Below are 27,159 nucleotides of genomic sequence, written 5' to 3'. Positions count from 1 at the left end.
CTGAAATTCATAAAACGGGTTCTGTATATCTCGGAAAAATATTTTTAACTGATTTAAAAATTAATGATACAACCACAAGAAGTGTAACACTTGCTGGAAGTATTGAGAACGATAGAAAATTTTTTGGAAAATATTATTCTCATATCTATGAAAATTAGGCTAATGTTGTAATTCAAGGAATAATTAGTATCCTTCTACAGGAATATTTTGCTGAAATTGAACTAAAATCAAATAAAATTCATAGGATATACTTTTTGGGAATATATTTCACACGATGACTGTCAATTCAATGAATATGAATTTTTATATTCGGGAAAAGTAAACAGAATAGTCGAAAAAGATTCAGAATCGCATGAAATTATTTATTCTTTAGAATCAAATGGAATTACTTTTGCTTTAGCCACGGCAAAAGTAGAAATAATATGGGGCTATAAAATAATCAGAACAGAACATCCAAGTTTATTTATTTATGAAACTAGTAAAGACGATTTATTAATTAAAGAAAGTATATTAACAGGAAATTTAGATTTATTTACGTATGTTAATTCTAAGTTTGTTTATGTTGAAAAATTTATTCAAAAACAAATGAAACAATTATATAATGATATTTTAGTTTATAGATGTTATTTAGAACGAAATGTTTTACAGAATTCTTTATCATTAGCTATACAAAATCCAGATAAATTTGCGTATAATTATCTGAAAGGGCCAGGCTATATGGCGATTATAGCAGGCGAAACTGTAACAATAATTAAATGTTTAGCTGTAGATGTATCGGTATACCCAAGAGAAGAATGTTATCAAGAATTATCAGTGGTTAAGGGAAACTCAAGTTACTTTTTGAAACCTAAAACACATATTTTAGTGAGAAAAGGAACTCAAATTACTTGTGATTTACAATATTTACCTTTTTTTAATGTCAACGGAGTTTGGTATAGATTTTCACCTGGACCTATCGAAGTTGTTCCACCAAATATTTTCAAACCTTCAATAAAATCAACATGGAAATATGTTCAATTAAAATCTTTAGTTACAAGTGGTATTTATTCTCAACAAAATCTAGAGAAATTAAGAGATAGAATCATGTCTCCCTTGGAGAAACCAGCAATATTAAATAACATTGCACGTGTTTTATCTGGGGAACAAACAATTAATCAAGGAGAATCAATGTATGATTTATTTGATCAAAATTCATTAGAAAAACTTGCAGAATCAACATGGAAGAAAACTTGGGGGAAGTTTGTGGCTTTTGGAACAATAAGTGCAGGACTTCTCGGTATATTTACTATTATTCGTTTGATAAAATTAGTTTTTGATACAATTATTCATGGATATGCCATAAGAAATGTTTATGGTTGCTCATATTATCTTTTATTGTCTTTTTGGGACGCATGTACTCATTTTATTCTTTATAAAGCTCAAAATAAAAATAATAATTGTAATAATATTAATTCAAATGACAAAACGGAAGAAAATAATTCTAAAAATAATGAAAATGATAATTCAAAAATGGAGGTTATCATAGATCAACCTCAAGTTCAAATTAATTCACCAACAATTCCTTATGAGTTTCAACAAATTATGTATCAACAAAATCAATCGCAAATTTGTTATCCAAAATTAGAAGACAAAAAAAATCAAGCAACTAATTTTTATCATCAAGATCGAGAAGGAGAATCTTCAAGAATCGACCAAAATAAATTTCAACAATCCGAAGATAATGAAAGAAGAATTTATCCGAAATTAGAAACAGAAAATAATTCAACAAAATTAAATCACTTAAAATTGCAACATAAATCAGTCAGTGTATTCAATATGGCTGAATAAATTTTCAAATTACTAATAAATATACTTCATTATTATTGATCAAATCTCTCAATATTTTAAAAAATTTTGCAGATGAAAATTCCTGATGGTGTATTAAAATATATGCAACAACAAGAAGAATTGGATTTATTATATGGGATTCCTCATACAAGGATTCCCGGAAGATATATAAAATTTTACGCAAGTTTAATTACAGCATCAGGTTTAAAAATTGATGAAAAAGAAAAAGAAATTTTTGTTGATTATTATAATAATAAACTTCTGTGTGTTGAATGTTATCAAACAATATCAAATGAACAAAAACGATCATTCAGTTATTGTGATAATAATTGGCATCATCTCTGTCCACCACGACTAGTAGTTCAAGATTGTGTAAAATGTTACAGAAGAATTGTTATTTCAAGACCAGGATATATATGAGAAGATTGTTCAAACACTCAGGTATACTATAGAGACATTATAGAAAATAATTATGCAATAAAAGTTAAAAGTTATAAGTAAATAAAATTTCTAATAGTTATCTAAGTATATTAAATTTAATTAAATACTAAAAAATGATAACAAATATAATAAAAAATTTTAAAATACATAAAAATCTTTTTAAAAAAAAAAAAGTAATGAAATAATTAAAAATAAAAAAATAATTATAATAATTATTTAAATATTATTTTAAAAAAAAGAGTTTTCGAATTTCTATTCCGGGGGGATAGCCAATTTCCTTCGCTCACACCTCTGTCAATTGTTTTAAGTGTGGGGGAAGAAGGGTCGTTGATACGTCCCTGTAGGCGCTAAAGTTTGAATGAATCATTTTCAATTTTATACTATTATATTATTTTTATGATTAAATTTTTCATAAAATGAATATATTCTATAAATTAAATAGTTAATTAATAGTATCTTGTTGATTTATATATATAAAAAAAATAATAAATAATAAAAATAAATAAAATAAAAAAATAGAATAAATTGATTACTTAAATTAATTTTACAATTCATATTTAATATTTATTATTATATTCATTATACTTATATTAATTATTGAAAATTCATTTGAATTATTAATCAGTTATAAGTTTTCAATATTTTTAATATTGCTATATATATTTTTCCTTCATAACGCATCAAGGACGTTCAAGTCGCGCGTTATTAAGGGAAGTTTCCAATGACAGGTATTCTTTAGCATATGCTTAACTCTCTTCTACACCCCGTTGGTGTCTAAAAACTCAATTTGACTGGTAACAGTTTATTAAAAATATTTTAGTGATTCATTCAATCAAACGATTCGCTTAAGTCCAGTTGTGACAGTTTATTTTATTACTCTTAAAGTGAAATTTTTAATACACACAATTAAGATGGATCTAACTTGTCCCGATTATTTAGACTGCGATAAAGTCAGTTTGGATGCTGTTCAAGAAATAAATATCAGAGACCAACCTGAAGTTTTTGAAGAACTAGAAGACTATAAGTGTGTGAAATTAAAAGAAAAAGTTGTTAGAATTTTTATTCAAATTATAGACAATTGGAGTGATAAAATTTTGTGCACCAATTGTTATCTACAAATTGTATCTGATGAAAGATTCAATTATAAAGTTTATAAAGACTTTCACATCATTACGCGTACACCAATTGAACAGTGCGATGAATGTGGAAAGAAAATTCTAAATATTAGATCTTGTGAGCAATGTTATGAATGCATTGCTGAATTTTTTAACGCATGAAAAATTTTTGAGAGAGAATGGAAGGATAAAGGTGTCATATTAGTATATTCAATTAAAAAATGTTTAAAAAATGTATGAAAATAAGAAATGTTAATCAATGAAAAAGTATTTTATTCATTATTATAATTTTAAAAAAAAAGTTCGATTATTTTATTAGAAACCTTAAATAAATTTATTCAAAAAAAGAAATAAATTAAAAATATATCTTATTCATAAATATATATATATATATATAATTCATTAAAAAAAAAAAAAATACAAATAAAAATTTAAATTTTTTGTGTACAGGATTCATTATCATATTTATAATTCATAAGCTACGTGCTTAGGTACGCAAGCTTGCAATCGAGCTCGCTTATGAGTCACTGGAATTTACCGCTAATTCGTTAAACTTGATATTATTGCTTTCTATACTCATAAAGTGCTATTACTTATATAGCTGTATATTAAAAATTTTTTTCTGACATTCTTCAAATGTTTTTTTAATATCTTGTTGTTAATTAGAAAGGTCATCTTTAAAAAATTACAAATAGTATATAAAACTAGTTTTAAATTGTTGAAGTTACATAGAACTGCTACTAGAAATTAGGGAAAATCACTTGAATCTCACTTTATTTACATGTTCTTCTTATAATAATTCATACACATAGTTTGCAACACTGTTTCGATTGCAAAAATGTCACCAGGTTAACTCGAAGTAAATAGTAATTTTTCCAGAAAACATGTTCTTGGTGTGAATAACTTTTCCTGGCGTGAAAAGTATCGTTTCTGTAATGTCCAACATTTTCGCGTTTTAATTATAACATGACGTGGTCTATGAGGATGTAGAGCCATTCCCAGAGTTATGCCCTATGAGGTGAAGTACTCAAATAAAATGTCCTTCTCAAGACAGGGAAACAAGGACTATCCCCTTACTATTCTATTAGGTAACTAAGAAAATAGTCAACTAAAAGACGACACCTAGCACTACCGTAAGGTTATCATGGGAGGTCGGGTCAATAATTACCGACCGACCCATTCTCAATCAATAAAAGGATCAATAGTTGATCCAAAATTTAAAATTATAAATGAGGGCGTAATAAAGCTCTGTGCTCTACTCCTAATCAAGAAGCAATAGATAAACGACGGATTACCAGAAGCTTCACTCAGCGGTTGCCTCTCTTGTTGAAAAGACGTCACTTGGCATTACTTGTTGTGCCGAAAAGACATTACTGTTTTGTAAGTCTTACAAATAATTATAGAAAAGCGAACGTTTGTGAAGTTTGAAAGAAGATCTATTGTATCATTAGGTTTATTCTCACTGTTGGAGAAGCCGTTGGTGGCCAGGATAAAATCGTTGGAGAAAGTACTCAGTAAACCGGGATATCCAGCCGTTGGTGGTGGAGCAGATTAACGACAGCTACAAAGGGAGCGATTTGCTGACTCTAGGTGGAACGTGGGACATCACTCGTAAGCTGTATCTTTATTTCTGCTAGTGGATCTACTATTATTGTATAGCGAGCGTGTCTCACGCAATTTTTATTGTATAATTTATTGAGTGATTAAGGAACGCCGTAGTCAGAAATTTCGGCGGCAACAATTCTTTGTCGTACCGTATCTCCAAATCTCTCTTGAGACTAGAAATTATCATTTCACTAGACTCATGGATAGTTGTTTGATCGATGTTAAATTGATCCAATTGTTTGATTGATATTCTAATATTTTTTATTCAAGAGACTTATTGTGAATCTTGTTGATACTTGATTAATGGTTGTAATATAATTAGAGCCATTTTGGCAGTGTTATTGTAATTCACGGTGAAACTAATTACGTGCTATGTAACATTAATGATTTACATGGTATTCCATTGATTGATTTCTTTGCTTAATCCGTCAAGCTGCTATTTCCAATGTCCTGAAATCTTGTTGTGAAATTAATGTAGAAACTTGGTAGTTTTCCATTCGTATCTTCAATTCATGCTTAAAATCACCAGGTCCAACGTTTAACAGTATGAGCGCCGTCACGAGACGTTGCTTGAAGCTTAATCGACTCAAACAAACGGTAAAACGTAGGTTGACAGTGCGCGGACGTTAATCCGTCGCGTTGTCAGTGATGATTCTCGAGCATTTCTTTAGTTATCCTGAAAAAAGCTCATTAACTTAACCTATCAAAATCTGTTGAAATATTTTCAAAATCAAATCGTGATTAAGTTTGCATAGAGACTCAGTGTGTATTAGCTTGAAACCGATAATGGTTATTTTTACTATCTAATCATTTACTTGCTAGGGTTTTGCTCCTCAACAATTAATACAAATCTTATTTTACAGATCCGATTAAGTTTGATACATTACATTTACAATGAAGTGTTATCAACCAGTGTTTTACATTCCAATAAAAGTAAAATTAATGTTATCATAGTCCCCTTTGATTCAAAATTGATCCTTCTCAATCATTTACTATGCCAAGCCTTGAAATTATTGTCTCTCTTGTAACAAACAAATCTTCTTAACGAGAATTCTCAAAAAGATTCTCGCCACAATTTAAAATTTAAAGTTCAGGCTTCTATCTAACCATATCATACAAGGCAACGTACATTAATTCTTCGCGTCTTGACCAATAACTTGAGTTTTACAATTTAAATCCATACTACTATATAAATTTCTGATGTCTGTCTGTTTGTCTGTCTTTCTGTCCACGCTAATCTCTGAAACAGCTTATCCGATTGTGACCATATTTTGCACATATGCAGAGAGTGTTGTCAGAAAAGTTATAGTCCACTAATTGTTTAAGTAAATTGTTTATAACAATTAAATTTGCTCTAAACAATAGAAAACAGGATCTATTCAATATATTTGAGCTCTTCCAACAGAATATCTTTTCTTCCACTAGAATAATATTACTAACCGTGTCTAACAAATGGAAACCTCTTCCTTCCGTTAATAATTATCCAATTCGTTATAATCAATCGAAAATGGAATATATGCATCACGTTCGATTTTATTTAACGGGAAAACTTTTTTTGTTACGGAAACAAAGTTGCTCACTATGTACAATGAATGTAAACCGACTCCTCTGGTTTGTAACATATAATTTGTAGTAAAGAAACAGAAATTAAGTCTTAGAGTAGAATTCAATTCATCTTCTTATATTAATCTTATCACACAGCAAGAGTTTTCTGTAATTGGCTTATTCGCGGACGAAGTTGCGGGAATTTGCTACTATAACCATAAACACTGTAAACTAATCTAACTCTAACCTCAATTACGTTTTTGGCTTAGAATAGTGATGATACAAGCTAGATTTATATAAGAAAGATACGGTAATCTGATAATTCTCACCCAAAACGTGACTCTAACGTCTATCAACTACGTGGTTGAGCTCTAACTCAACCTACAGGACTCGGAAAGCTAACTTTGCCTGAGGAAAGGCTTCAACTTTGCCTAAGTAACTGACGAGCTACAACTCTTGATTACTAACTGAAACCAGGAGCACTAACTCCTCGCCAGAATGCTACAACCTCCAGGCCTTGCTTTTGGAAAGCTACAACACTCCAGGAAATTGGAAGGCTACAACTCCTCAGCCAGAGCCATAACCCTGATTCGTTCAGCGAAAAGCTACAACGATTAGCGGTTTATTCATTCTAACACTTTGGAGGCAAGTGTGTGGATTTTCGAAAAATCGATCCCTTTTATACTATTTGACTCCACCCACTTGGTAGGTCATGTAGGGAAGTCTTCATGGCAACGAAAATCATCACGAATATCTCTTTCTCTTATTATCCAAGTTTTAACATTGTTCTTTTTTTTAACTCATGATTTATACGGCGGACCTATTTTTTTCTCCAATACGTGTACCAGAAGAGAACGTAAGTAAAGCAAAAATTTGGGGCACAAAAAAATAATAAACTAGTGTACGAGCGTCAAGCATAGTGAACCTTTGAAAATAATGAACATTTTCATTCATTAAGATTAAAAGATAAACATTGAATACACTGTTAATAATAATGTTTTCATCTGGAATAATTGAATAAAAGTATTGAATATCTGACATTTTGTAAGTACACAATTGTAAAAGCATCAACGATAGAAATGAAGGTACGACAGACTTGATATTCATACCTACAAATGAATAAGTTCTATTTCCATTAAGATTAACAAATAGAAATTCAAAACATTTCTAATAACAGTGCATTTAGTTAGATTAAAATTTTCCACCTATCTTTCACTGATTAAAGACAAATCATACATACAGTAACCAAAACATTATTTTGAATATTCAAACGAAATAGGCAAATAAAAGAATATTCTTCAAATCTTTACCAAATTTGCTTGGTATGATGTCTGGATCAATTTCTGAAGTTTGTTGCACCCTCAAATTTGCGTACTGGCTCAAATGATTCTTTATTACGCTGTTTTTTCGATGTCTTGTGATGAACATCTTTTTATACTGTGCTTTGAGTACAATTATCAAAATTATAATTACAAATATTGAAACAACTCCTAAAACTGTGATAATCATTGGTGATGAATCCAAGCTTCTTTCTGATCCTGAAAACAAAAAAATTTACCGTCAGTTTTCTGAATGTACATCACCGAGCTTTATTATTTGCACTAGAAAATTTAAGTATCATAAAGAATACGTTTACATAAATCAGTTTACAATCAGATTTTGTAGCGTTTAATGAAAAAAACTTAAAAAGTTTGCATGTTTTGCAGATGTAAAAGTTGAAGAATGAAATATATATGACGACTCAAAAGTGAATTTCAAACATCATGGTGTTTTAATAAATTATATATTACGACCCAAGGCCAGAAAGTTAAAATCCCCAGCGTGTATGATATGATGGCCGAGGCAAAGCCGAGGCCCTTACATCACACACACCGGGGCATTCAACTTTTTTGGCCAAGTGTCGTTTACTTTTTTTCTTGATCCCGCTGGAGGTGAGTTCGGTAACCACTTCATAAGGTAAACAGTTGTCTGGGGGATGCCCGCCCGACTTCTGCAGAGCCGTGGCGAAGCCGAAGTTTCTGCTGGTCGGAGGCAGACAATAGCAAAAAAGTCAAAAATCAGTCTAAAATTATTTATACATAAATGATAGTAACACTTATTACAAGAAACTCAAATTTTAACCAACAATAATACTATTGTATTATGTTCATAATCTTGATATAAAATCATTCTACATATTTGACAAAAAAAATTAAAATCAAAAGTAAAATTGAAAGTACAATCGTTGAATGTACGATTTTCGAATTCAGTAAAGGATTGAATGCATCTCTTGTTCTTTATTTATTTATTTTCTATGTTTTATTGATTTATTTTCTATACGTATGTAGAATATTTGACGAGTTATTGGAATGTTCAATGTTTTTTTATTGCTCATATGGTTAAAATAAACATAATATTCATATGGACAACATCCTCAAGCCATTCATCATCTCCTCAATAAATTAGTTTATGTTTCCGAGCCACAAAAATCTTCTAGTTAATCGAAGTACGCATGAAGTCGAGTAGGCCACAAAAGTCGTTGTTTCGGAAGCGAAATACGACCAGAAAGGCTGTACTGTCGGCTAGGGGATCAAGAAAAAACATTTGCAATGTTTTATAATAATAAAACTCTTATAACGTCTGTTTTTTTACCCGCAAAGTTGGCACCTGATAGAGGTGACCTTGTACGTTAAAAATACAAAAAAAAAAAAAGAAAAATACCTTTATTTGCAAATTTATAAAAGTTGCGGAAATACACTTCTTTTCATTAAAAATAACGAAAAATCTATAACTCGAAAACTATAAATGATTTTTCAGTACGACGTAACTAGAGACTAAATGATTTATAACTAATCAAAAGAATTTATGTTGTTATCGTCATGTGAGCAAACATAGATATAATTCTTATCATAGTCACTGATAAAGTACTTAAGGAAAATTATTTCTATAATTGTAATATACGGATTATTTAATGCTAACATTTTGAGCGAATGTGACATATTTTGATCATTTAAAAAATTGTAACATTATTTATTCGCATTTATCTTCAATACTGTAGTGAATAGATGTTTTTGACTCCTGTATTCATTTTAATTTTGGTTAATAGTCATTATTTTATATGTGTATAAAATCGTGTGCTCAAAATAGAAATATTATCATCTTTTATTCTAAAGATTGTGTAACACTCAATAATTGAAAATGAATGTTAACCTCATCAATGTTATTCGGTTACTTTTGACAACATTACAAACTATGAAAATTATGGAGACACCTGTAAATAATGCTGAAATACAATTGAAAAATCACTTCGAACAAATATTATTGTATGCAGTAAATGGGTATACTGATATTGAAATGATGGAGGAGAATTCATTACATTTTGAAGAACTAAAGAAGGATTGGAAACCAGAAATTTGGAGATAAATGTGAAATTCTAGGATGTAAAAATAATGCAATTATCCGCTGTGCACGGTGTAAAAAATTATTGTTCGTCTGAAATTCTAGAACCCAAAAAAAATAGATCAGATCGGACTAGATTGCCGGAAATAACAACAATTAGAAATTAACACCTTTTGTTGTCTTTATTTGCACTAAACTACTACACAAGCTATATTTGAATATCACAAAATTGTACTGCAGGTTGATTAGCGAATTGGTCGACTTGATGAGTGTCACGAGTGTCTTAGTGGTCTGAGTGTATGTGCTTCCAGGTAGCACACAATGCAACGGTCACACTTTCTGAGTGATTGAAGGCAATTGAGGTGTCTCCTCTGAGTGTGCAAGAGGTTGTAAGTCTTTCACAATGCAGCAATGATGAGGATGAAGATCGGTGATGAGTGGAAGACATTATTTATTGTCACTCAAGCGGTATTCGACAACACTGATTTCTATGCCCGATGCGTGTACTTGGTCCCGGCCACAGGCTGAGTGATTGCACGGATGTTAGTTAGATAACAGAGGATTGTTGAGTGATCACAATATTGCACATCAATTCCTTAAGTGATTGAGGAGCTTAAAAAGTAACAAACTAACGTAAAAATACAATTAATTGAGCGAGTGAAAAAGTACGCGACCGGTCACATGTACGTGATTGTAGGGAATGACGTCATGGCGTCAGAGTTTTTGGTTCATGAATTTCAAGTGACGTTGAGTGTCAGACAGCCCGAGAGATGCTGCCCTTTGTGTTGGACGGCGCGGACATTCAATATGATTGTTTAAAGTTTTTCACAGTTCGTTCAACATTTTTATCATGATTATCATATATGTAATACGTACAATGAATGAATAATTCATCTTCTTCGTTTTGATACAAATCTGGGAAAAAACGGAAAGACTATTTTTGGCATCGATTTTTAAAATTGTAAAGACACATTTCTCGCAATTTTTATGCTCTTCCGATAGAAATTGATTCAATCAATAAAATGTTATTAGTTTCTGTTATTTTTAATCCTACCAGAACTGCCATCTTCGGATGTCAGTAAAACTTCACGCTGATGATGACTCTGTAAATAATAAAATTCTCATTTTCAGATAATTAATCAAAAGAATGGCAAAGAATGAGTTAGGTTAAAAAAAAATTTCGGAAGACTTGGCCCAATTCTTGTAACGTTCTCTATTGATAGAAAATTTCTGGACATGATTCCTATAATTTGGGTCAAATCTTATGAAATTTCTTTCAAACTAACTCCTATTTTAAATTAAGTAAAAATTGATCGCAAAAAAAAAATTGATTGTAAATTTTTATCTGCAAAGTTAATTTTTAAATAATTCAAAGAAAATTTGAAAAAGTATTTTTTTACACTATGCATCGGAATTAAAGAAGAAAATGACTCAATTTTATAGATGACATGGCATTTCATTTGATTTCAACTTTTTTTGCTGTTTTGAAATTATTGTAATTAATTATTTAAAAATAAGAATTTTGTTCTTAACAGAGCTGTTTCGGACGTGTACCTGGCAAAAAGTTTGACTTACATCCAAAGATGGCAATTTTAGTAGGATTTCAATTATTTTTGTAATTTAATTCATTACTAGCTGATTTCTGCGACTTCTTCTGCGTATCGTGCACAATTACATTACGTAGTAGTAGATTAGTCAACAAAGTATTAGACAGTAATTTCTTAGTTTGCATTCCTATTCCTATTCCTATTCCAAATACGTATTACTTTGTGATGGTATGGAAAAAACGTGATAATTCGTTGATACTTACAATAAACGGAAAAAATTTGTAATTTTATCTTGGAATTTAATTGCATTTCTTTTACAACGATGAAATTTTTATAAAAAAAAAATCCGTTTTTATTCATGTTACATAATCAGTACCTTCACTTCGATAGAGAAAAAAAAATTTCCTAGTGGATGAACTTAAATACCCCGCATAGATCCTATTTTCAATTGCTTATAACAAATTTGAAGGTCATAAACAAAAGAAGTTTTTTTATATTTATGTGACAAGGTTAGTAATCCTTTTTCAGTAAAACCAAAAAAATTCCCGTTGGCAGAACTCGAATGTGTTATATAGTTCCCGATCTCAATTTTTTATAATAAATTTTATGGTTATAAACAAAAAGAGTCAGTTATTAATCATGTAACACAATCAGTGACTTCCTTTTAGTAAAAAAAATGAATATTGCATTGGTTGGACTCGTATATATTAAAAAGATTCAATTTTTAATAGTTTATATAGAATACAATTGTTAAAATCGAGAAAAGTCTTTATATGTTTACGTCACATAATTAGTAACTCACTTCTAGTAAAAGAAAAAATATTCCGTAGGTAGAAGTTGAATATTCTGCATAAATCCCGTTTTTAATTGGTTATAACAAATGCAATTGTTATGAACAATTGCCATAAAAAAGTAGCCTATGTGACTTTTGACCACCTCCTCTTGTGCTGCGAAGTTCCATCAGAATCGGTTCCGCCGTTTCCGAGATTACCCCAAACAGGCAGACAGACAGATAGACAAAAAATTCTAAAAATGATTATTTACTTTCCAACAGCACGCGAATAACCCTCTGAGCTTAGTTTGAAACAGTTTTTTTTAAAAAACACAGACAGACACTCTAATTTTATTTATATAAATAGACTAGCTTATCTTCATAATTTTGTCCACGCTAGTGTTTAGTACCAGACACATGTATCATCCCAGGAAATAGAAAAAATAACTGATTGTTGTCAATGTATTGCTATGAAGTTCATTAACTAAAACATTCAGCTATTAGCTATAATGATTCTAACCATATCAATGAATCATTCACAGCCGGTGTATTTACGTTTTGTGCAATTATATCTTTTAAGATATCTAGTAGTGAAATCAACTTACATGTGACAGTCTTAGGTTGTCATTTACGTATTTATCAGCAGTTTCTCTAGAACAGAGAGTCGTACAATTTTTGCCAGAAAATTCAATGTCAGAAATCAATAGCAATTTGACTCAGAAAATAAAAAGTCGTACGTAACTCTGACGAAAATTGTGAAATTTCAAAATTCTACGATCTAGACACTTAGAGTATTTTTCATTGATTATGATATACAATATGAAAAAAAAAAATTTTTCTCACATGGCCCTGAAGCTCTTTTAACTCGATAAAAAATGACCGGTATCTGAGATTTCGGTAACAAATGTATAATTTACCGTGATATGAAAAATGTCTTACAAATTTTTTCCATACTTTAAACCCAAAAACATCTAATAGTTGAATTTGTCCAGTAGCCTCTTTAGGAATAATCGTTATCTTAATTTCTTTATCCGGTGGTTTGGCAGACGAGACAGCTTCAGAACAATGTCCAGTCCACGAATCAATCAAAAGTAAACTTTTTGTTCCAACATTCAAAAAAAATACATCCCTCAACTAGATTTTAAAATGTTCTAAAAAAATGAGTGTATAAACTTTCAGAATATATCATGTAATATAATATCTGAATTAAATTTTCTAACCTGGAGTAACTTTTCCAGATTTCGATATTTCTACGTGTACATTATCTGGTCTAAAAAGCGCTGCTTCTACCCGTGGACCAAGTCCATTCGTTGGTTCTTTTAACACAAGAAAAATGGAAGTGAGAAGTCTTCCATCAGCTGATACTGTTGGTTGTATAGTATAACTGTTAGTTGTCGAAGAAATCGATTGAACTACGCACTCTTTTTTTTTCTCCTTCTGGAGCTAAAGTCCTCTCTGAATCTACTTTTAATTGAAAGCCACTTTGATCAAAATTATATATGTTGTCTAAACCATATGATTAAATTTTAGATTTTACATCGTTAACGAACGCTTCTGATGTTTGTTTTAATATTTTACGATCTTTAATCGTTTTTGATGATATGAAATTGTTAATTTCACGTAAAACAATATGATGAGCTCTTTTGTATGATAGTATCCACGTTGGAGATGCTTGATAACAGAGATCATCAAATTGTAAATTTTTTTTAAGCTAATGATGCCCACTCCTTCAAATCGGAATCATGGACTATCATCCCAGCATCAATCGCAGTTTTAAAATTTTCCAACGTACATTTGCAAATTTGAAGTATTTTTTTTGTATGCTCCACCTTGGTTTAATTGATGTACCGAGCGTTTTATTGGTCAAGTAGACTGTACTTTCCTAAATTTTTGCTTAACACTATCGATACTTGAATACTTTTTCTTACCTCTTCGTGAATACTCAAGTGCTCGCAATTTATAATCATGACTTAAGCTCTCTTCATCAGTAGTACATGCTCCATTTGACACTTTTGGTTCATGGATTGCAGATGCATATGCTTTTTTTTCTAACATGTCACGAATTTTCCTCAATCATTTTTGATATCAGCATACCCATTTATTGCGTTTAATAAGATTTGTTTAAAATAATTCTTCAATTCTTTAGATGTATTTTAGCATTATTTACAGGTGTCTCCATAATTTTCATAGTTTGTAATGTTGTCAAAAGTAACCGAATAACATTGATGAGGTTAACATTCATTTTCAATTATTGAGTGTTACACAATCTTTAGAATAAAAGATGATAATATTTCTATTTTGAGCACACGATTTTATACACATATAAAATAATGACTATTAACCAAAATTAAAATGAATACAGGAGTCAAAAACATCTATTCACTACAGTATTGAAGATAAATGCGAATAAATAATGTTACAATTTTTTAAATGATCAAAATATGTCACATTCGCTCAAAATGTTAGCATTAAATAATCCGTATATTACAATTATAGAAATAATTTTCCTTAAGTACTTTATCAGTGACTATGATAAGAATTATATCTATGTTTGCTCACATGACGATAACAAAAAATGATATTTTGACTAATCATAAATTATTCAGTCTCTAATTACGACGTATTTCATTTGGTAATTATTGTGATTGTTGAGAATTAATCAATTCTCAGTTTGAATTGCCAGCCGAAAGAAGCTTCGTATTTACAGTGGTCACAATTTTATTTACAAAATTTACAAGCTTTTTCTTAGGGGTTTTTCAGGAACAGAACAATTTAAGTTGGTGCATTGGCCTTTGTGTCAGATAAAAGATTTCCCCCTACAAAATGGCCACTCGTGAGAATCATTCAGTTGCACCCAGGGCAAGACGGACTTAAACGAGTAGCAACGGTGACGACACCAATCGTCAAACTAGCCATTCTACCAATCGAACCAACTCCTGAAGCCTAGCAACAGAATCAACCAGAAGACAATCATCAAACAGTCGTTGATGGCGGGCGGCATGTTGAGAATTAATCAATTCTTAGTTTGAATTGCCAGCTAAAAGGAACTACGACGGCCATCTTGGCACTCTGTCGATAACCAATCTACCAAATCATCAGAGAAGAGAGACCAGTATAGAAGTCCAATGCTGTGTTAGAGATCCGGACGGAGTTTCGGTCAACATGTCGGTATTTTGGGTCAACATGTCGGTAATCTCAGGTCACAATATGAAACTTTCTGTGAACCCATCGAGCGATGGCGCTGCACCAGTTTATTTCAGCCACGCCCATTAATCTAAGAGAAAAAATAAATAAGATTTGTGTTCTCTTTTACTCTCATTACAAGAATCCTAAGCCAGTTTATTTTCAAGCACAAATTTTTAAATACAAAAGGTCCAGCACTGTTCGCAACATACATAGAAGCTATAATACCAATTTAATATTCTTGTAACAGCTCAGAAGTAATAAGCTCGACTACAGAAACGTAGGTTTTGTGGTCAAGCCTATCAATGTTATGTTTTCTTTTTTTTTATTTATTTAATTAATAGTAATAATAAATTTTTTTAGGACAAATTTTATACGCAATCACATAAAAGGAGAGTAAAAAATTATGGACGACCGAAGCAATTTATTTATAACGAGTAATGATGTTTACAAGGAAAAAAAAAGAATTTAATTATGCATGATGATGATGAGTCAAAGGCTTCGATAATGATATTTATAATATTAAAAATATATTCTTAAAAAAATAATATTTAATAATATAACAAAATTTTTTTTAAGAATATTGGGACTGCTCGAAAGGCCTGGAACTTGGTACCTGAAGAGAGTTTTTTAAAAAATTTTCTTGGGCAATAAAACCTCTATTGTCCCAGCAGCCTTAATCTCACAAACAGTAGGGACTTTACGAAGTCTTATCTATCACAGAAATGAGACAAATAACAAAATAATCTTTCCTCTGAGTTCCGTAGGGCAAGCCTACCCCACTTAAGACTTTAAATAGATTTTATCTTCATTTGAAAGGAATGGGTCGGTAGCTTAGGGGTAAAATCTCTGTTCGTATATCCTTTGGTGACTGTCGCCTTGGTGACGTTGGGGAAGTAGGCAAAATAAGTATCCAAAAGTAGAGTTGTAGGGTAGTACACAGAAACGCAACGAGCAGCGCTAGCATCAGGAAGCGTCGAAATAAAAAAGAAGAGATGGCATATAAGGCGGAGCATCATAATTGAGAAGAGGAGGAGCATGAAGACAGAAAGTAGTTCCCTCTGAGGGACCGAAATCGAAGCGAAATGAAAAACTAATAGAATTGAATTTAATACATAATGATCTGAAATCAACTCCCTGCGTAGAAAAAAAATTGTTCAGAAAAGTAATTTAAGAAAAACAAGAAATTGACGATTGCGAACGTCAATAAAAAAATGGAATTTTAATGACTATATTGAATATTGGAAGGGACAGTTTGCGAACGCTGATTTGATCTTTTGGCGTCCAGCTTTTCGTCTCGCTGCACTTCTGAAGGAGACGCTCTTATGAAAAAATTCCCAACTCATCGATTAAATTAACAATAATCGTCTATTGAAGAACTGTCGGAATAAAAATTGGCAGACTAATAAAGAACAGTCTGATCTATAATCCTGTCCAATTAAAATGATTAAAAACCTTGAATCGACCTCGCAGGCAATTATGAGAGCATAAATTTTAGGGAAGACGGTTCAGAAACCATGCTTTTTTACCGTCTAAAATCTGTAACTTTTTTCAATATCAATACTATCAAATAATGTACAATCGTGAAAAGATCTTGCGGGCAATCATAAGAGCATCAATTATATAGAAAAAAGGACAGCAAACATAATTGCTCACGTTATTGCCCGCGAGGTCGATTCACGGTTTTTAATCATTTTAGTTGGGCAGGATTACAGATCAGACTGTTCTTTATGAGTCTGCCGATTTTTATTTCTGAATATTGATATGGAAGAAAGTTACAGATTTCAGAAGGTGAAAAAGCATGTTTTCTGTACCTACTTCTCTAGGCTGTCTGGCTTCAACTGATGTGGGCGGATCTACCACTGTTGCGCTTTAATTTTCTTATTCCTCTCTCTTTTTCTATTCTCCCACTTGTTTTAATTTTTCTGATGCTTCTTGACATCAGCGCTGCCCGTAGAATTCAGGAGAACTATTCACCAACTCTACTTTTAGTACCAAAACCCTATCCCTGAGCTCGGCCTCCTTATTATATTCTCCATGGACCATGGCCCCCGGGGTTGCGTGGCCCCCGGGGTTGCATAGATGTCTCTGCTCTTAAGATATGTCGCGCAACAACGGGGGCAGATTAGATTAGACTATAATCCGTCGTACCCCACTTTCGTACTGCCCTATATGGCAGTCTGAATGGGGGTACGTCGAACACGCCGAGCGCGAGACGCGTTAGCGACCGCCGACCAAAGCGGAGAAAGTTGGTACTACGGGAGGCCAAATTCCAAGCCCTGTGCCTGGGGCTGCAAAGTCAAAATATGACATGTAGGACCAGGTACAACTGGCCAATTGAGGTCGGACTCGTAGTGGTATGTTGTAAGGCCTCGGGCTTGTTACGTGTATCCCTGTGCCTGTTCTAGGTGCAGGTATATGCGTCCCGGGAAATGCCATCGCTAAGATAGTAGTGTAGTATAATTTCCCAGAGTTATGCCCAAAGGGGCGAGGTACTCATTACCGTCCTTCGGACGGAGGGAAGCATGGCATTCTCCATGGACCAAATAATCAATATTTATAATTCTAGTCACTCATTTGACTACTTTTCAGTCTCCATCTTGACCAATGAAGTTCCTGTCACCATTCTTTTCCTGTTCTCATTCATATGTACACGGATTCTTATTCTTTTTTGAGTCAATCATTAGTACTTGTGCAACTCGAATTCAATAGCAACATTAACACTTTCATACTATAGCAAAATCAAATTATATTATTGAACAAATCGTATCAAATTCACGCAATAAAATCAAAATTCGTTTTGTATTGCATTGATGGGCTAACGCCACGTGCACAATCACATTTTCTTGACTTGAGAAGCGTGTTGAGCTCGTGTGGGGGGTCAATAACACCGAACACACTAAGTTGAGCATTTCTTAGACATTCAATTAAAATTTCGTGAATCAAAAATTGACATTCAGAGATGAGATCATTATAATAACGTATGACAGCCAAAGCATGTTAGTTTACTCCAATAAAAGTGTTTCTCGATAGTAATTTTCATCTAATACTGTATGATAATTTCTAACTTGATAACTTTAAGGATTGTCTATGTTCGATCATACTTTTTTCATTTGGTAATAAATTTTTTAAACGTCTCATAAATGGTATAATGTAAGCAGAACGATTGACCTCCTGTAAATCCATCACTCTACCATGTGATCTTTTCTTCTTTTTCCATATTCTATTTTTATATATCGTCACTTTGTAACCCCATGTATTTCATTTGTTTAAGAAAAACATTATATTATTTTCTTTAATTTTATACTGAGTATTCTTGTATTTGAATTTGTGACATCGAGAAGGGGGGAGGGGGAGTTAGCTCATGTTAGTTAGTTTTTCTGCGGCTAGGCGGCTGGGCACTCCCACAAGTCTAGTATGGTCTAAAATAAATGAATGTGAATCTGGCGTGTGACTAAATGATCCTCTGATTTTTGCATCTGTGATTTGTAGTACACTGAAAGCACATATTTCTGTTGCTAAATTACGGTGTGTTTATTTCAAATAAACCATTCTATTGTATAATTAGCATATGTACCTTTAATTACATGTTTTTGTCGATTGCATTGCAACAGTTTATTTCAATAAAATTATTTATTGTCTTTAAATACGCTTGGTCAATTAAAGAAAAACTTGATAAGTTTAATTATTTCGTAAGCCTCTAGACGTGGGCCATGGATTCAGCGAGCTTGAGTTTACAATTGATGTGAAGAGTTCGAACTGTAATGTCACATCATCGATTTTTTGTTTCTTCGCATTTTGTTCAAATCACGAACATTTCAATGACGTTTACTACTACCAACAATAATGAGAATATTACAACAAATGAAACTTTCTAGTTAAAAATGTAATTTTTTATTACTTTTATGATTCCTAATTAACATACATCATGAAAATGTTCAGTTTATGTCTTACAAAATCATACTCTCTACAAGAACTGAAGAATTATTCCAAATTGTAGAGTAGATCAAAAAATGCGATTTATTCCCACGGTTATCATGGAGCAGAAAAATTTCATTATTGTTGGTTACTTTCAACTCTTCTGGAATTTCCAAATCGCTTAGAGATGTAAATTTTACATGTATCTTATCCACCTGTCGAACACGATGGACTGTACGCTGCAACGATGAAATTTTTTCCAACTTCGCTGAAATCGGAGATTTTGCTACTCGAATTGTGTTAGCAATAATGTTCAATGGTACTGAATCCCTATTGCCCATACGACGTTTTAATTTCGCACGTAAAATTTTTGCTTTAATCTCCGCAGCATCAGCTGAATGCTCATGTTTCGGCACTGATCAAACTACTTCACCTGAAACGATGTATGCTAATAAAATACATGTAAAAACAAGACCGTTTCATTCAATAATCATTAATATTTACGTACTTCCAACTTCGCTCGAATTAGTATAAAGAATTTCTAAGTACGGCATCCTACTATAGCCATGTGACACTTCAGTAATTATAACTTTTGAGTGAATACAAATATCCCTTAAACAATAACAATTTCTTTCCTTTTAGTTAAGTTAGATGGGGGGCGAGGGGTTTGCTGAGGGTTTTTCGTCGAGCGGATTTCATTTAGGGGTAATAATGCGCGTTATCCTTTTTTTTTCAGAGAAGATATAGAAATATTCATCATATGTAAAAACGATTTCTTAGTGTCAGATAATTAAACACATGAATTGCAATAAGAAAAAACTTGATCTACCAGAAAGGTGAGGAAGAAAATTTTTTTCAAACATGATAACAATCGAAAAAGTGATAAAAATTCTTGAAACTGAATCAAAGATATAGTGCAAACAAGGTACTTACAATTATGAAAATATGCTGAAGCTAGAGAAAAGAGAAAACATCGTGTAGTCATACTAACATAGGTACGTGAAATACATATTTTGCGATAGTTAAAATTTGTTATTTGAGAGGGAATAGAGAAATTATTTGCATTTGTATCGTGCTTAAAACCTAAAAATCAGAACCCAGACATAACTGCCGATACAAAGACTATCATTAGTCTCTATTCCCTATTAATCAACCGATCTTACTGGCTATAATCTAAAAAAACCAATAATGCATTGCTAAGTTATTTAAAAATATATTTCTTTGATAAACGGAAATACTCCGACGATGAACCAGTGTTGGCAGATGTGTGGAAAGAGAATATTGTATGAGGGCTGTAGAATTATTGTACTTCCGGTAGAATTATTGTACATTTTGTAATTATTACAAATTGTGAATTAATTTCCTACATATTGAAAGTGTTATTAGAAAATTATTGTACATGTCAAAAAAATGATGAGTGATTTGAATTCTTTTATTCAAATATTATGAAGAGGGAAAGACTATAAGTGGATATCGAAATAATGCATTAAAAAAAAACCAAAAGTTTTAAGAGATGTTTTTATTCATTTTTCATTACATTAAATTTTTTAAACAATTAATAATAAAGAAAAAAACGAATTTTCACATATTTTATAAATTATAATTAAAATTATCGAAAAAATAAATATTTATTAATTTTATTTTTCAGTATTTGGCTTTATTGCATTGTCAATATTCGTCAAATTTGAATCATTGGACTTTGATTCATCAATCACAGCAAGAAGCTAGCAGTAGACCATTCACAGTTGATGTGACTAACTTGTTCCCTGTCTTTGTTTTTATTGAATTAACAGTGCTAAAAATCTCAATTTTCAAAGCGATAATAAACTTGATCTGAAGATTGCCACAACACTTATTTGGGAAAATTAATCACACAAAATGGAAAAGATGTTAGAGATATGTGTATTGAAAGCTGATATAAAAAATCAGCAAATGTCTATATTATACATGAGCATAGATGAGTCTTGTGACAAATTCGCTGTATTGGGCATAAGCAAATGTACAAGTGAGTATAACAAAGAAGGAGATATACATACCACTGTGGCTTATGCTGCTAAAAAATTACTTATTGAGTTGAATGATAAATTTCTTGCTCATGAAATAGAATAAAAAATTTGAAAGTCATAGAGAATGTAAGCTGATAAATTGTTTTCTTCATTTAATAAAACCTATAACCTAAATTTTTATTTATATAATATTTAAAAAATTTAGAATTTATCATGAGATCAAATTTCCGTTCATTTACAACAATTTAATTGTTACAGAAAAAAAATCGTTGTTAATCATGATACATAATTAGTACCTGCGCTTTAGTAATATAAGAGAATTCCTGTAAGATGAACTCTATGCCTTGCATACGACCCGTTTCCTCATACTTATAACAGATTGAATATTTCGCTTTTTTTATTGTTGACAAATAAACAATTGGAAATTTTTTATTTAAATATTATAACGATCAATAATCATTGGTTAGTAACAATGTTCAATTGTTATGGACACAACTTCGTCTTATTATTATTTCGTCGAACTATTATTATTGACTATTATAGCGTCTTCAATGCTATTTTCTCAATCCTGACACGAGTTCTAAATTCTTCCATTGCTGATTTTGTTTTTTAAAAATTTCTTTTCGATAAAATATTGTCATCATTTTTCCATACAAGTATTTCAATAGTTCAATATTCATTTTTGTTAAAAGGTCTTGAAATTTTGTCTGAAAAATAGTATAATTTATGAATTGCAAAATTCAGGTCATTTTACATTTTCGCTAGTTTTTTGGTTCTGCGAAAAAAAAATAGCTAGACCGATTTTGCTAAAAATCTAATCAGTTCTAAGTTACATAATTACGCGTCGAATGCAACTGGTCCTACATCGATATCATTTTTTGTTCTCAAGATAATCGAGGTGAAAAATAATTCCGAACGCACATACGTACATACGCACACACGCACATACGTACATACACACGCACAGACATCCACTGGAAAACGATCGTATTCGACTCTGGGGACCTTAAAACGTGGAGATATGTCAAAATTCGGGATTCGCAAAATCGGACCTATTACTGTAACTTTCCACTGGGAAGTTAAAAATCTCATTTTGGATTCGGATTAAAGCTTACAGTCATTATTAATTGTGTATTAGAAATTATCCCGTAATGTGGAATAATTATCGAGATATCCTTGTTTTCCTGTCCTGAGAAGGATATTTTGTTTGAGTACCTCGCCTTATATGGCATAACTCTGGGGATGGCTCTATTTCTAGTGACGGCATTACTTGGTACGTAATATTCTTGTACCTTTAGAAAGGCACGAGGATACACGCATCTAGCCCAAGGCCTTGCAACATACTACTACGAGTCCATCGTCAATTGACCGAAAACACCCGGTTCTCTGCATGTCGTTTTTCGACTTTGCAGCTCCGGATGAAGGTTTGGATTTCGGACCAGTTTTATCCGCTTCGGTCGGCGACCAAAGAAAGAAAATGTTTAGTGTTCAGGTGTTCCTGAAATATTTAAAAGTTTTATGATTGTTATTGTTATCAAAGATTGATTGAAAATCCATCATCTTATGGAAAAACTTTACCAAATCAGTAACAACAAGAAAAAGAACTTATAACTACATTAAACCCATTTGTGCTCGAAATTCCACAAATTTGACTGCTGGTAGAGATTTTGTTAATGTATCAGCTGTCCGTCGATCTGTAGGCATATGAACCAAATTGATTAGTCCCTTTCCTACTATGTCACGAGAATAATGATATTTAATGTCAATATTTTTCGATCTCTTGTGACTTGATGAATTCTTCGCGATACTTATGCAACCATTATTATCTTTATATATAATTATCGGACCTGATATAATAATTTTTATACTTTCTACTAATGATTTGAGCCACATAGCCTCTCGTGCATCTTCATACACTGCCATATGTTCAGCTTCTGATGTAGAACGTGCTACAAAGGCTTGACGTTTCGTGGCCCAACAAATAGTACAACTATCATAAATTTTATATAAATATCCTGTTGTGCTTTTCCTGTGAATTTTATCATCTGCCCAATCTGCCTCGACATATCCACTTATTGTATTCTCGTAATTTCTTTGTTCATATGTTAGTTTGATATTACTAGTACTTTTAAAATATGTAAGAATTCTTTTCAAATACTGCTATAATGTAATATTAATTTTATTCATATATCTACTAACAATATTAACAGCAAAACTTAAATCTGGACGAGTACGAATCGTTAAATACATTGAACAACCGATAACACTTCGGCATAGCTTATCACAATCTTCATCTGAATTTGAACCTATATAATAAATTTTAGATTCAAGAGGTGTATTTACTGGATTGCAATTTTGCATTTTGAATTTTTCTAAAATTGATTTTATATATATATTTTGATCCAATGTTACAATAGTATCATCTTTAATAACTTGTATACCTAAAAATAATTTTATTTCTTTTAAATCTACCATTTGAAACTTACACTTTAAATGTTGTTTAAAATGATTCATAGTATTCATATCATGAGTAGCGATAACAAGATCATCAACGTATAAAACTACATAAAATAAAAAAAAATATTCTTTATAATATCACCTAAATCTAAAATTTAAATACATCTATCTACTGGAGAATTTTGAAAATCCACTTCTTTTAATGCTAATTCAAAAGCCTCAAACCAGCATCAAGCTGCTTTTTTCAAACCATACAGTGCTTTATTTAATTTACAGACCTGACCTTTTTTACATCGTACTCCCTCAGGTACTTTCATAAAAATTTCTTCTTTTAGTTTACCATTTAAAAATGCTGTCTTCACATCCATATGGTGTATTAACAAAATTATTCTGAATAGCAAATGCAACAACAAATCTAAAACTAGCTATTCTAGCTACCGAAGCAAAAGTCTCACCATAGTCTACCATGTATTTCTGACTAAAATTCCTAGCTACTAGGCGAGCGTTATATTTATGTGGGTTTCCAAACTTATCCTTTTCAATTGTAAATATCCATTTACGGTCTATAATATTTTTATCATTTGGTTTTGGTACTCATGTCCAAGTATTGTTAATATTATGAGAATCATGTTCACCTTTTATAGCTCCTATTTAATCCTATCTTTCCTATTTTTAATTTTATTAAACGAATGAGGAATATCATTTATTATTACTTGAATAGATAACATACATTCTTCAGGACTACTCGTTTCATCATACGAAATTTTAGGACGATGCTTGATCCTCTCACTCCTTCGACAATTAATCCCAGAATCATTTTCATTTTCTGATCTTGGAAGTTTGTAACTAGGTCTATGGTTCACATCTGATTTTTCATTATCAGATATAATGGAACTATCTGGTTTATTATTACTAGATTTGTAAAAACTATCTGATCTCTCAGTATCAGAATTATCAAAATCAGCTGGTTTACTATTACCAGATTTATCAAAACGAACTGATTTGTCAATATCGGATTTATTAAGAACATTATCATTTAAGAATATCTTTAAGCCATCATTGTCAATTACTAATTCATTAAAAGAATCAGTTATACGTATGGAATCTTTAGGGTTCATACCTGGCCGAGATATCATAAAATTTGCCTCGTCCACGATAACATCCCTCACATTGGCATATGTATTCAGTTTTGGATTCCATACTCTATAACCATTTGGTTCATAACCGACCAGTATACCCTTCCAAGACTTACTATAGAATTTACTTTCATCAATTTTATCATGTACATATACAGTAGAACCGAATACTTTCAAATATTTAAATGTAGGTTTCTTATTATGCCATAACTCATTAAGAGTTTTCATTACCTTTTATGCTCTACTAGGAATAATATCAATTAAATAAGTTGCTGTTAAAACTGCATCACCCCAAAATTTTGATTTAAACAAGACCCCGTTATAATTGACCGAGCTTTTTCTGTAATTATTCTTATCATACGTTCAGCAGCACCATATAATTTAGGTGTTCGTGGAATCATAAAATGATAAGTGATACCCTTGTTTTTACAATAACTTTTCATTTTATTAGATAAATATTCTTTTCCATTATCTATATATAAATACTAATTTAAAATTAAAATGAGCTTCACTTTGAGTTACAAAATCTTGAAATACTAGAAATACAGCTGATATATGTTTAAGCAAATAAACTACACAGTAATGACTATAATGATCTAAAAACAAAACGGAATAATTTTTATCATTTAATGCCGTTGGAGTGATTGGTCCACAGACATCCGAATGTACATTAAACAATGGTCTTCTTACATGTTCTTTATTTTAAGTATTATTCAACGGTAATCGAGTTTGTTTCCCATGAATCAGGGTTCAGCATTAATATTTTTTTTTGTAGTATTATAGGGAAAAATTATCAATCACTTCTGTAATAGATAATATCGAAAATAAAATTATCAATTTAGTATTAATTGATAGTTTTATTTTGAAAACTATCAATTGATAATGTAATTTGTAATCTAATGGATCCAATTACTAATTAAAAAAGTAATTTGTTATTTCTTCGTTCCAATTACAAATCAACGAAGTAATTTGTAATTTTATAGATCAAACAACAAATTACTTTTGTAATTTTATAGATCAAATTACACATTACTTTTGTAATTGGTAATATTTTTAGTGAAATTACAAATTACCGGAGTAATTTGAAATTTTTTCTGCCAAATTACTAAATACAAAAGTAATTGATAGGCGACGATTTGGGAAGTCTGTTCCTCAGGATGCAGACGGACCTCAACGTCGTTGAGAGATGGTTACCTTGGAGTAACCTTAGATAGGAAGCTCTACTGGAGGGCACATGTGGACAAGCAGGTCAAGAAGGCCACGGCTACCTTCTGAACCTACAGAAGAATGTTCAGCGTCACATGGGGTCTGAGGCCGAAAACAATAAAATGGCTGTACACAGCTGTTGTCATCCCCCAACTAACCTACGCCTCCATAGTATAGTGGACCTCCGTCAGGAGGGACGCCTGCAGGTGGCAACTAAACAAAGTCTATTGAGCGGCACTGCTGGGTATAACGGGAGCCCTAAGGACGACCCCAACCCTAGCTATGGGCTGCCTACTGAGCATCCTTCCGCCGGAACTGATGGTGGAAGTGCTAGCGAAGAGGGCGGCCATCCGTTTGAGGAGCCATAGACAGTGGAAGAGCTTTCGAGCAGGGCATGCGGCGATCCTGGCCCCGGAGGACCCCACGGGACTCAGTGGCAAAAAGGTCGACCGCTGCCCCAGGAAGCTAGAATTCTTACCCCGATATAAAGTCATCTTCATAGCCAGACGGACCTGGTTAGAGGAAGGAGAGAAATCGCTTACTTCTAAGGGGCCTTTCTGGTACGTGGATGGGGCGAAGTTCAAGTGTACGCAATCCTGTTATGCGCTATGCATATCACCAGAAGGGATTGCACTGTGCAGCATATCTATATTTGCAGTGACAGCTATGTTGCCTTAACGGCTCTTTCGCAACTAGCTACCAGTTCAAAACTCGTGGACCACTGCAGAAGGATACTAAAACAAGCGGCATGCCACAATAAACTGAAGCTGCTAAAGGTACTAAGTCACTGCGGTATACGCGGCAACACCGAAGCTAATAGGCTGGCCCGTATTGGTGCTAGCGGTGGAGGCGACAGGGGCCCAGTAGAGATTAACGCTCCCGAGGAACTTGTGAAGGCGCTGAGGGACAAGTGGATTCACAAGGGATTCACCAGCTACTGGGTGAAGACCTCGGGAATGAGGCACACCAGAGCGTTCGTTAGAAAGCCCACAACTCAAGTGAGTAGGGATCTGATCGAACTGG

At 32.1% G+C, this 27,159-nt stretch overlaps 1 protein-coding gene across 1 annotated transcript in view; it reads right to left on the bottom strand.

The window, feature by feature from the left end:
* The window catches only part of LOC118064294 (neural cell adhesion molecule 2-like), a 433,677-nt gene that overhangs the window by 75,514 nt on the left and 331,004 nt on the right, over positions 1-27,159 (bottom strand). The window contains exon 13 of the mRNA XM_035078796.1: positions 7,844-8,071. Coding sequence (XP_034934687.1) covers positions 7,844-8,071 — 228 coding nt within the window. The remainder of the gene's footprint in view (positions 1-7,843; positions 8,072-27,159) is intronic.

Source organism: Chelonus insularis, unplaced genomic scaffold (genome assembly GCF_013357705.1).
Source record: "Chelonus insularis isolate UGA/USDA-ARS -01 unplaced genomic scaffold, ASM1335770v1 contig_17_pilon, whole genome shotgun sequence".
In the NCBI taxonomy this organism is placed as follows: Eukaryota; Metazoa; Arthropoda; class Insecta; order Hymenoptera; family Braconidae; genus Chelonus; species Chelonus insularis.
This window is presented reverse-complemented; position numbering and strand designations above follow the sequence as displayed.